The sequence below is a fragment of the Carcharhinus amblyrhynchos genome, chromosome 18 (genome assembly GCF_965287045.1).
Source record: "Carcharhinus amblyrhynchos chromosome 18, sCarAmb.v2.hapA, whole genome shotgun sequence".
Lineage (NCBI taxonomy): Eukaryota > Metazoa > Chordata > Chondrichthyes > Carcharhiniformes > Carcharhinidae > Carcharhinus > Carcharhinus amblyrhynchos.
In genome coordinates, this window is record NC_137341.1 from 48407730 (window position 1) to 48420627 (window position 12898).

The window sequence follows — 12898 nt, forward strand, 5'->3', positions numbered from 1 at the left end:
GTGACGTTTTAGAATCGGCTGCATTTTTGAACAGAAACCCGAAACAGACTATTACAGTGGCAAACAAATACAACTTGTGCTGAAATAGCACTTTTAATGGAGCGGGGGCAAGATGTTGTAAGGTACTTCGCCGAAGTGTTATCAAACAAAATGGTGGAGAAACATTTAATGGACATTGAAAAACACTATTCTCTTGTGTGGTAGCGATTAGCACACTGTTGTCATCTTTGGGACACAGTCTAAGTAAAGATGCAAAAGCCTCTCTTCAACATAACTGTCAAGATCCCAAATGAAATTATTTTGGATGGGCTCAACCCAGTTCCTGGAACATTTTGCCATTAAATTAGGAGTCTCACTAAGAGGAGCCATAAGAACGGCCGTGGGAAGAAGTGGAAACATTCACACTGAGATTAAAGTAGATTATTGTAGCAAATTAGAAAAAGCTTACTCTGTTACCCTTGTAAAACTTTAACCAAGGGTGTTTGATGTCAATCTGAGTATGAAAAGCAAATGTTATCCAGTACTATCACTCACTTATGAGCAAAAATGTTCAGACTGAAATCAACAATAATAAAAAGGCCAGCTTTAGGACTGCACAAGTGTCTTTCAGAATAGATACTGTTGATGGACCCTATGTAAGGCTGAAACTTTCCAAACGCCCTAAAGACTTTCAAATTAAAGACTGCATGCAATACACAAAAACTGAAACAGTCATACAGCCTAGAAAATAAAACAAAAACAGAATGTTACAAAAAGAGTAAAAGGGAAAACAGCTCATTTCAGATGAACGTGCATCTAAGCTGCACCAACATTTACATTCCAGCATGTCAATTCTTGGAACATGCAAGTAACATTGATGTTTAGACATAGTGAGACACCCATGTGTTTATGCCCACAAACAGTTTACAAACCATGAATCCTGCCAAAAATTATGATACAAATTACACACCAGTACATTGCTGAAAGTCAGCAGTGAAAAAGAAAATCAGTTAAAATTAATGAAAAAGCGAAATACTACGGATGCTGGAATCTGAAACAGAAAATGCTGGAAAATCTCATCAAGTATGCTGACAGCATCTGTGGAGAGAGAATGGAGCCAACTTTTCGAGTCAGGACGTCCTCCCCACAGATGTTGTCAGACCTGCTGAGATTTTCCAGCATTTACTGATTTTGTTTCAGTTAAAATGAATATTGGTTTTTAAGCTTGAATGCTCAAAATTGGGGCAGCTTAGTTTCAATTAGTATATATTTAAAGGAAGCTGACTAACCTTAGAACTAAAAAAGAAACATCTTAGCATCAATGCCCCTTATGAAAGGTAGTAATGTATGGCTTATTCTTACCAAAGTGCAGCACTTTTTTGTTACCTTTTTTGCAAGGCTGCAGAACAAGATCTGCACAGTACTTCTGAGGCTGCTGCAAGACCACACCTATGCCCAAATGAGCAGGAACAATGCCTAGCACTAGGGTGAACTGATCATTTCCTTTTAACAGAGAAAAAGATTCTGAATGATCAAATAACTTGTAGATTGAGAAATGTAAATAATAGGAATATGTATCTAATGATTATGGAATTTAACGATCAGATAATTTTAATTAAGGGCTTCCAAATTAAAAGAGATGGAGAGGCCAACGTTGGACTGGGGTGGGGTACAGTAAGAAGTCTCACAACAACAGGTTGAAGTCCAATAGATTTATTTAGAATCACGAGGTTTCGGAGTGCTGTTTCTTCATCAGGTGAGTGGAGAGGTAGGTTCACAAACACGGCACTCACCTGATGAAGGAGCAGCACTCTGAAAGCTCATGATTCCAAATAAATCTGTTGGACTTCTTACTGAGCCCACCCCAGTCTAATGCCGGCATCTCCACATCACGGCTACCAAATAAACCTGTTGGACTTTAACTTGGTGTTGTGAGACTTCTTACTAAATCTTTTTAAAAAAGAGGGCACTGCATTGATCACAGAGGTCCCCCAAAGAGTGACTGCAATTCAGGACCTAGGTGCAAACTAATGCATCTTGCAAGTTCATCCTCATCTGAAAATTTGAGAAGCTTCATAATAAATGCCACAAAGATTCTTCAGCTCTGGTTCAGTTATTACAACAAACAGCAGCACAGAAGAATCTAGCAGCTCTTAATACACAAAACTTTCATTTTATAGCTACAGCATTTTTAATTTCTATTGCCTCACATGCTTATGAAACAATTATTGTCTTATGCTACGAGGTTGGCTGCATTGCAAATGGTTATAACACGTCTTATGCTGGAAGGGGAATGAGCAGCTTGAAGTATGAACACAGTTCAGTCAATGTATAGTGATGTCATTGGATAATAATGTACGCATTTTAATTTTAAGCTATTGGGATGCAACAACTGTGCTCGAAAACGCATGCGCTTACACATTCAATGTTGGTCCCTTTGGTCAATTAAAGAAGGGTTTCAACTGTATTAACAAGATGAATACACCAGCAATGAGAGAAGTTGCAAAAAAAGGAACATATCATAAAGACTTGAGGATCTATGTTATACTGGAGATTTAGTGCACTTTTGCGTAAAATGAATATTTTGTACTCTGCAGCTATAAAGTGGCAAGCGTTTCTGCAGATGTCACAGTAAAATAAATCAGACTCTTAATGAGATTGGGCTGGGTGGATGGGTGGGGTGGGATTGAGGGCAAATACAAACATGAAAACAAAGACAGAAATAAAACCGTAATTATGAAACTAGATGGGCTAGAGCAGCAAAGGGATTTGGGATTACAGACGCATAATCACTAAGAATAGCAACACAAGTTGTTCAGGGCATAAAGAGTACTGGTGTTACGTTCTAAAGAAGAAGCAGGAAGGTAATGTTAAATTTATGTAAATCCCCAGTTGAACCACATGAAGCACTGTATGTAGTTCTGATCTCCATAATACAAAAATGCAGCAATGATTGACAAGGATGTTACCAAAATTGGGAGTATTGGGAAAGATTGAACAGGTTAATAAGAACATAAGAACATAAGAAATAGGAGCAGGAGTAGGCCATCTGGCCCTTCGAGCCTGCCCCGCCATTCAATAAGATCATGGCTGATCTGTCGTGGCTCAGCTCCACTTTCCCGCCCTCTCCCCATAACCCTTAATCCCCTCTCTTATCAAAAACCCATCAACCCGCTTCTTAAAAATATTTAGCGAGGCAGCCTCCACCACTTCAACGTGTCTTTTCTCTGGAAGTGGCTAAATGTGGATCTCTCTGTCACATGGAGCGGGGACTCAATGCATACCTGAGGTAGAAAGGAATAGAGGAATATGGGAACAGGACTGGAAAGGATAAAGCTGGAGCATCGTCAATAATGTAAGCCAATTGAACAGAATTCTGTGTTCTGTGCTGTAGATGCCATGCAATATCTGTGCCTAACTGACAGCAATGAACTACAACAGTTAGTGACCCAACATGTCAAATAAGTAACCTCTGCAATGGTAACAACACCATCACCTGTCACAAAATGTTGACACTACTCAAGAGGATGATGAATGATTGATTTCACGGGAGAGGTTTGATTTATTTTGCACTTTGTTCTTCAAAATAGAATATCCAATTCCTAAAATAGGTAAAAACATTGGCAATCGAGTTAATTGTCCCTATTTCCTTCACTCAAGTTACATATAAGCTAAAATATCAAATTCACATTACCCCAAAGTGACGTGCATTAGAACTACAATTATACCATGATGTCAATTATACAAAGTGAACAAGTAAACAATTGCAAAGCAGTAATTTATGTTACATAATGACTGTGAAGTTAAATAAGAGAATAAAGACGATCAGTCTGGAAAAAAAAATCGGCTGTAAAGCAAGGGTATGGAATTTAATATTAATTTCATTCAGGGATTTACAATTATAAATGCACCAAGAAGGATTCCTATCAGAACAGAATTCTCATCATTGGAGATATTTGCTTGCAGTGTACATTTCATATATTTTAAAGTCCTTCCTGGCTTCAGCAGTCACTACCTCTCTATTCACTACTCTGGATTCTCACTGGATGCGTTAATACTCAATATAGTTGATGAGGTTCCAAACAGTATCTTGTAACACCCTGAACAAAATAAAGTGCAGCAAAATCAATGAAATTGCAAAAAATCATCATAGGATGTTTCACGTGTTCAAACGCTGATGAATGAAGACAATGCAACAACTCAGCCCCTCACTTAAGAATACTTAATTGCTCTTCAGTTAACCATCTAGATATTCCTCTAATTGAAATGACAAGCTGCATTGCTCAAATCATATTGCAATTAATTTCAGAACAAGAAACAAACATTCTTAAATTGAATAAATCCAGGTTAGCTGTGCTATTCAATTAGGATACACCACAGCACAGCAACCCCTCAAGTTGCAAACGAAGTGAAATGGAAATCAACTTAATAAACTACATATCTGAATAATATAATTGTGAGTTTGACAAAAGATTACCACGGACGGTTTAACCGAAGGTCAGCCATGAATTAGAAAGTAAACTAAATGTAAATAATTTCACAGATCTGAAAGAAAAGGCTTGAAACGTATACAGGTTGGCGGAATGGGCGGACAAGTGACAGATGAAATTTAATAGAGAAGTGATTCATTTTGGTAGGAAGATCACAGAGAAACAATGTAAAGGGTACAGTTCTAAAGTGGGTACAGGAGCAAAGTGGCAGGACAGGTTGAGAGAGTGATCAATAAAACATACAACATCCTGGGCTTTATCAACAGGGGCACAGAGTACAAAAGCAAAGAAGGATTGAGAACAAAAGGGCACAGACTCCAGGTAAATTGGCAAAAGAAGCAACGCCTTTATGCGGAAGACCATCTCCACGCAGCACTTTTATAGAAAGCACTGCTCGAGAACGTGATGGAGGCAGTTTCAATTGAGGCTTTCAAAAGGGAATTGAATCACAACCTGAAAAAGAAAATCTTGCAGAGCTACAGGGAAAATACTCCTGAATTACTTCTTCAGAGGGTCAGCACAGACACAATGTGCCAAATTGTCTCCCTTCTGTGCTGTAACTATTCTGTGATAGTATGAATAAAATCCTGGTGATTTACTTGTGTAACACTCTACATGAGCAAATTATTTTTAATCAAGTTGAATAACCATATATATGTTGTCAGCATGCCAAAGATGGTTAAAAATGTCTTGTGTAGGAAATGAATATAGTAACGAAGGGGCTAAAACGTTAAAGTATTACAATGAACAATTATGTTAACAAGTCACAGGAAAATATTATCCACTATTTGAGTGTACTTGCCTGAGCTAATGAATCAAAGGGTCTGACAGAGTATGAACTTCAAGGTTGCACTCGTGAATGAAATTCAGATTTGTGATACTGCTCTGAATTGAGATAATGTGAAAAATGCAGCATTGTGGAACAGTAGGTCAAATAAAAATTACAGTGTCACCAGTGCCCTGGTGTCTACTGTTCATAGATCAGCCTCTTGTTCACTTCATACTTCAGACTTGATCTGCTGTTCACTGGAAAAGCAAGCAATGTGCTATGATGCATCACTACTTTGTAAACTTCAAATATAAACAACATGTATACAGGTAGATTATATTGTTGGGAATTAAAAGTGTACACATAAACTAGAATATAGCAGTTCGTGAAGAGGATTAAATGTTATTCCTTAAGTGGCTTCCAGTACAAGGCAGTAAGCTAAGAAGTGGTTATAATAATTGCTGGTCACAGATTCATACATAATGTATGAATTAATATATACTGAAAACTACTTTCAACCTTGAAAAAAAGTCTTTGGAATATTGCACAAAAGTAAGGGAGTTATTTGACACAGCCAGGCACATACCTGTTTCACCCACACAGGAGTGCAAATGTGTTTGATGCCACCAACCTTAACAACAAGAGCCATCATTTTACCTTTTCCTTTACTGTTCTGGAAGCCACTGGAGCCATTCGAAGTGGATGAATCTTTCCTTAACCTCTTGCTGGGGGGCCTGACACTGGATCTTAAGAAATGATGTTGATCTGGGCTTGTGGCAACTGCTGATGGGTCTTCTCTCTTTGTGTTGTGTTGAGAGCTGCTGCCTCCTTCTTCACTCTCCCCATCTCCTTCAGCACCCTCCTCTTCCCCGGACCGTTTGCACAATCTCCTCAGCCCTTCATCGCTGCTCGCATCCACACATTTCGCCGTCATTCTGGGGAGGGGGGGAAAACACACAACATGAGGGAGGGGGGTAAAAATCAGTCGGGCACACCTCTGAAAGCATGTTTATTTCCACATTTCTGAACCCTCACAACTTGCAGCTGTAAACATTTTTTTCTCAACATGGCCGCCGTTGTTTTTCCTCCTGATCTCTCCCCCCGTCCTGATCGCTGTCCCGCAGCCACCCGCTGAAAACCTGCCCCTCCTCGGCCGGCTCGGGGGTCCCGAGGCTGGCTCCTGGGAGGGGGTGAAGGGGGGGGTTTTTGGGGGGTCGGCTCTGGAGAGAGCCGGACAGAGAATGTCTTCCTCCTTCCCCCCTTGAGCTTCACTCCAGAGCCGCGACATGTCGGCCGGGAGCTTGCTGAAACCTTCCCCAACTCTCTCCCCGCTTTCTCTCCCCTCTCCTACCCATTCTGGCGGTCCTCGGCAGCCGAGACTGTCTTCTTCCTCCTCACCATGGGCACGGCCTGTTGGTGCGGGGTCCCAGCGGCCAAAGGTTCATATTTCCAAAAGTGCCTGTTGTTTTTTTTTTATTTCCCCCCTTGCCCTGACTCTCCTTCTTCTTCTTCTTCTCCTCCTCCTCCTCCTCCTCTGCCCTTCTCAACTCCCCCTCACCACAAGGCAATCAGCAAGATATCCAGGGGCAACCCCAGACTTCTTCCACACACATGCCACCCATCCAGGGCCACCAGAGAAGCGGGCAGAACGACACGCTCGCCAGCAAACCCTCGACAGCTTTTAATCCAGAACACAAATGTCACCAACTCCTCTCCCTCTCTCTGAACTTTGCTCGCTACGTCACCACAGCTGTTCCCCAAACTTCAGCACAAAACTGCCTTGGATGGGGAACACATCCATTATCAACAGCAGCCCAAAATATAGATCTATATATTTAACCCAAGAATGTTATCTCGAGTTGAATTTATTGAAACATACACTGACTTAAAATAAAACCCTGCCCATCAGAACAGAACACTCCTTTCAATATTGACCCAGACATGAAAGCATCTCTCATGGAATTGCCCTTTGATTAGGAATTTTTAAATTATTCCTTTTAATGTTTTGCATGATTATACAGAAGTTTGTTCATAATATTTTTTTGCTCACAACTTTTTAAAATTTGGAACAAACATTGAAATGTGTTTGCTTGATATCTTAGGCTGTTTCTGCTGGCTGCTTTCAAAGTAAACAATTTTGGTGTTCAGTATGAAAATAATTATTATACTTTGTTTACTGGAATTATGTAAAAATACGATGCCTATGTAAATAAAAACACTTTTATTCTTTTATTTAAGGTGTGCAACAACTATTTATCCTGTAAAATCCAAACAGAACCAAGAAGTAATGTTCCATAAAGTAAACATTCTGCACACAAAAATACTGCTCATCAAGAAATATTTTACCCAGCAAAAGTAACTTCTCAAATTCTATATAAAATGTTATTGCTACCACAGAAATGTTTTAAGCTGCACAAAAGGTTTATTTTATTAAATCAAGATTATAAAGTAGATTGTCAATTGGTGAATTTATCTATGGGTATTGTTGGTTTAAAACATAAAATACAACATCCTCCCTGCAAAAAAACTTATTACTGCATCTGTAAATTACAGAATTAAAAACACAGACTGTAGTGGAATTTAGGATCCAGCCATAACATTGATGCCCTGTAAATATCAACATTTTCATTACTGCAATATTTGCAAATAGTTAAATGCACATTAGAGCATTGTAGACAAATTGGCTATACTATTAGTGATTTAAGGAATATTTCAACAATAGTTTGCGCCATTTTGTGCAATTTTTCACTCCAAAGATCACATCATGCAATGGTCACTAATAAATTCAGAACGTTTGTTGAGAGAATAAAGGGAGACTATCAAAATGTCCCTAGTACTTCCTAGTCTATTCCTAGTACTTTCCTACAAAAAGTTTTGTCAAATATCTACAACAGAATATCTGATGACTCACCGGCCACCAGCTGCAATAGAGACGCACAAGCAAGTTATCATCTCAGCCCAAATGTTCAGCGTCTTTCCCTATTCTGGTTGACATCACGTCCTTTCCCAAGTTGACACAGCCATCCCAGCTCTCGATCATACTGTCAAGTCAGTTCTGGCTACAAAATGCTCCTGAACTCAGCTGATCCTTAGGCACTGATCACACTTCTTCTCATGTGTAAGGCACTTGCACCTCATTTATAATAGCATATCCTCACCAACCAAACTAAAAGTATTCCAAAGAATCATACTGATTAGAAACATTAACTCTGTTTCTCTCTCTACAGATGTAGCTAGACCTGCTGAGTTTTTTTCCAGCGGTCTGTTTTTAATTTCAAGCTAAAACAACCATATTTTCCCAGCCAGTATCTTGACTTCCCGGTTTACATTTCTATCATCTTCGCTCATTCTCACAGTGAAGATTGAAAAGGCATCACACAACATATCATGTGGAATGCTTAAAGAATTAATAACACTTAGTACTCATTACCATTACAGAATCAATAGTATGTGATTATCTATAAATAAAAGAGGTCAACCCTCAATTACATTGAAGATAGTAAGCCTCAAATCATAACAAAAATGTATGTTTTAATAACATCACAGACACCCACACAATGATTGTAGTTTCATCATTATAAGATACAAACATTTCATGCCACTTGCTTAGAGTCCTCAGAACACAGTTCTCTGTACTTCACCTAATAAATTATAGCACAAAGAGATACAGATTCACATTCATATTCTTAAGCCTGACTCCAATTCCTATTGTGATCGTATCTACATGAGACATACAACTCCTCATTACTGGGGTCACCTTATGGTGTCTCGCTAAGTTCGGACTACACACACACACATACGAGACGTCACTTCGTCCATCAAGTAAATGGGTCTGAATACATCTGTTAATCATGTATAGTTTCAGAGACATCATTTCATTACAAGGATCTATGAATTGGGAAACGTCACAGGAAATAAAACAAACCCATCAGTGAAGGGCAAAACAACCAAAAGCTTGTTGGGACACACAGCAAACCAGGGGGTGGCAACAACACATCCTTGGGTTAAGATAAGACGGAATTATTCCAACCGGAGGATTTACTGTTGCACTATTCCCAAAGAGGGGAGCTACCCAGAGAGTGGGAGAGGAGCAAGGGTCTGTTGAAGTGGGTGGCAGATATCTGGTGAAGAGGGGAGAGGGTCTGGTGAAGTGGGGAGGTGGAAAAGTGTCTAGAGAAGTGGAGGGGAACATCTGAAGTGGGGAGGGGGACAGACATCTAGTGAAGTGGGGAGGGGGGGCAGACATCTGGTGAAGTGGGGAGGGGGGGCAGACATCTGGTGAAGTGGGGAGGGGGGGCAGACATCTGGTGAAGTGGGGAGGGGGGGCAGACATCTGGTGAAGTGGGGAGGGGGGGCAGACATCTGGTGAAGTGGGGAGGGGGGGCAGACATCTGGTGAAGTGGGGAGGGGGGGCAGACATCTGGTGAAGTGGGGAGGGGGGGCAGACATCTGGTGAAGTGGGGAGGGGGGGCAGACATCTGGTGAAGTGGGGAGGGGGGGCAGACATCTGGTGAAGTGGGGAGGGGGGGCAGACATCTGGTGAAGTGGGGAGGGGGGGCAGACATCTGGTGAAGTGGGGAGGGGGGGCAGACATCTGGTGAAGTGGGGAGGGGGGGCAGACATCTGGTGAAGTGGGGAGGGGGGCAGACATCTGGTGAAGTGGGGAGGGGGGGCAGACATCTGGTGAAGTGGGGAGGGGGGGCAGACATCTGGTGAAGTGGGGAGGGGGGGCAGGCATCTGGTGAAGTGGGGAGGGGGGGCAGGCATCTGGTGAAGTGGGGAGGGGGGCAGGCATCTGGTGAAGTGGGGAGGGGGGCAGACATCTAGTGAAGTGGGGAGGGGGGCAGACATCTGAAGTGGGGGGGGGGGGCAGACATCTGGTGAAGTGGGGAGGGCAGACATCTGGTGAAGTGGGGAGGGGGACAGGCATCTTGTGAAGCGGGGCGGCAGATGTCTGATGAAGCGAGGGGGGGGCGGATATCTGGTAAAGCGGGGGGGGGTGGATATTTGGTGAAGGGGGGGCAGCTGTCTGGTGAAGCGAGAGGGGGGAGGCAGATGTCTGGTGAAGCGAGAGGGGGGAGGCAGATGTCTGAAGTGGGGCGCTGGAAGCTATTGATTTCCGGGGCCCTGTCTGCTTATGATGAAGCGGCCCGGGCCTGTGATGGAGCAGCCCAGGCCTGTCGCCCGCCGCCGGTATGTGTCACACGTACCCGGAGCAGGTCCAGCCCGATTGCCGCCGACCCTGTCCCGGCTCCGCTCGGTGCTGCCTCCGGGGCCTCTCTCCCCCTCTTTCTCCCTCTCACATCCTCCGCCGCACAGACAGCCCCAGCCGCAGCCGCCTCGCTCGGCGCCCAACGCGCGCAGGCCCGCCGCCGCTCGCCATTGGCCCGCCCGGGGATTTGGGGGGGAAGGAGGGGGAGGGAGGGGGCACGTGATGTCAACAGCGCCCTGGCAACGGCTGAGGGCCGCGGGCCAATCAGGGATCGGCTGGTCCCATCTCCGCTTCCGGGTCAGGGGTCAGGGCGAGTGACTGACAGCAGGACGGACCAATCAGAGGGCCGGAGCCCGCCCACTGTGGGAGGAGGAGGCGGGGCCAGAGTTCAGTGAGCCGGCGGTAGGCGGTGAGAAGAGGAGGCGTCGCTCCTCCAGCTGATCAGAGTAGGTAGCTCCGTCAACATAACCGGCCTATCCTCTCCCCAAGCATTCTCCCTCCTCACCCACTTCCCAAACATTCTCCCTCCCAAAACATTCTCAGTCTTTTCACTGGCCTTATTAAGCTATTTTTAATTTTTATTTCTGAATATTAATTTAGTTTCCGTGATAATCTAATATTAAAGGGTACAGTTTATTTATTATTGTCATAAGTCGACTTACATTAACACTGCAGTGAAGTTATTGTGAAATTCCGGCGCCTGTTCGGGTACACTGAGGGAGAAGTTAACATGGCCAATACACCTATCCAGCACATCTTTCGGACTCGTAGCATCCCTACAGTGCCGAATGAGGCTATTTGGCCCATCGAGCCTGCAGTGCTGACTATCCCACGCCCGTATCCCCAATTTTTTACCCAGCTAATTCTCCTTTAAAGTTTATTTATTCGTGTCACAGTAGGTTTATATTAATATTGCAATGAAGTTTACTGTGAAAATCCCCTCGTCGTCACACTCTGGTGTCTAATGACACTAATGGTCAATTTAGCATGGCCAATCAACCTAACCCATGCATCTTGGGACATTAATCTTACCAGCATATCCACCTGAGATTTGTACGACGCCGCCTGAGGCCAATGGATAATGCCATTCTCCAAGCATCACCCACCCCTGGAATCAGAGTGAGCGTGCTGGTAAAACTCCAGCGTAGGAATCAAATTAGCATAGCCAGTCCACCTAACTTGCGCATCTTGGGACACTAATGGTCAATTTAGCATAGCCAATCAGCCTAACCCACATATCTTGGGGCACTAAGGGTTAATTTAGCATGGCCAATCCACCTAACGTGCACATCTTTGGAGGGTGGGAGGAAACCGGACCACCTGAAAGAAACCCGTGCAGACATGGGGAGAATGTGCAGACTCCACAGAGTCACCCAAGATTGGAATCAAACCCGGGCTCCTGCCTCTGTGAAGACACAGTTTCTTCTCATAAAACAAATTAAAGTGTTCTCTATAAATAGTTTCCCCAATTTTTGTGCCGAACCTCCATCCCTTTGTACCTGATACCTAGGGTTGCTAACTGTGTCTATGAAAATAACATAGAAAATAAGAGCAGGAGTAGGCCATTAGGCACTTTGAGGCTGTTGCGCCGTTCAGTATGGCCATGGCTGATCATCCAACTCAATAACCTGATGTTCCTCCCTCCCTCCCATCCTTTAATCCCTTTTGACCTAAAACTGTATCTAAATGTACTCCCGGAGGTTTCACCTCATTACTTGCCCCACATTCAGCCAATACGTCCATCCATATGACACACTGCCTTCCTATGCCAATTGAAAAAAACAAAAGGACTCGTTGCCCATTTGAATGATGCTTGACTGTCAGCCTATCTGCCATTTTATTCCCCATTTTCAATATTTTTAAATCTGGTAAAGAAAATGACAGAAAAACAATCTTTTTAAATGACCTCTCCAAGGTTTGACATAAAAGTGATCTGGAGATTGATTCTTCAATTCCTGGATATTCCAGACAAATCCAGGAGTGTTGACAATCTTACTTTTAGCTCATGCCCATGTCTCTCTCTTCTTAAATAACAGTGGGGCAATTTTGACCTCTTGCCAAAGGAAAATATAGTTGGAAATATCAAACTAAAAACAGAAAATGCTGGATATAATCCTAGAATCCCTACAGTGCATAAGGAGGCCATTCATCGCATCAAGTCTACATCGACCACAATCCCAGCCAGGCTCTATTCCCATAACCCCACATACTTGCTCTGCTAATCCCCCTGACAGCAGTCAATTTAGCATAACCAATCAACCTAACCCACAGATCTTTGGACTGTGGGAGGAAACCCATGTAGACACGGGGAGAACATGCAAACTCCACACAGATAGTGACCCGAGCTGGAATTGACCCAGGTCCCTGGTGCTGTGAGGCAGCAGTGCTAACCACTGTGCCACTGTGTCACCCTGTAGGCAGATCAGGCAGCTCTTGTGGAGAGACAAC

The 12898-nt window shown here is 43.3% G+C and overlaps 1 protein-coding gene across 4 annotated transcripts in view; it reads right to left on the reverse strand.

The window, feature by feature from the left end:
- cramp1 (cramped chromatin regulator 1) overlaps nt 1-10556 on the reverse strand; it is a 59660-nt gene extending 49104 nt beyond the window's left edge. Inside the window, exons 1-2 of one of the 4 annotated variants that reach the window (XM_080206976.1) lie at nt 10449-10556; nt 5896-6173 (exon numbers count right to left, since the gene is read on the reverse strand). In XM_080206976.1, coding sequence (XP_080063102.1) covers nt 5896-6172 — 277 coding nt within the window. In that variant the 5' untranslated portion in view covers nt 6173; nt 10449-10556. Of the gene's footprint in view, nt 1-5895; nt 6174-6589; nt 6918-10448 lie in introns of those variants that run through there. The other 3 variants (XM_080206978.1, XM_080206977.1, XM_080206975.1) reach the window with 3 other exon arrangements.
- Between the last annotated feature and the right edge of the window lie 2342 nt (nt 10557-12898).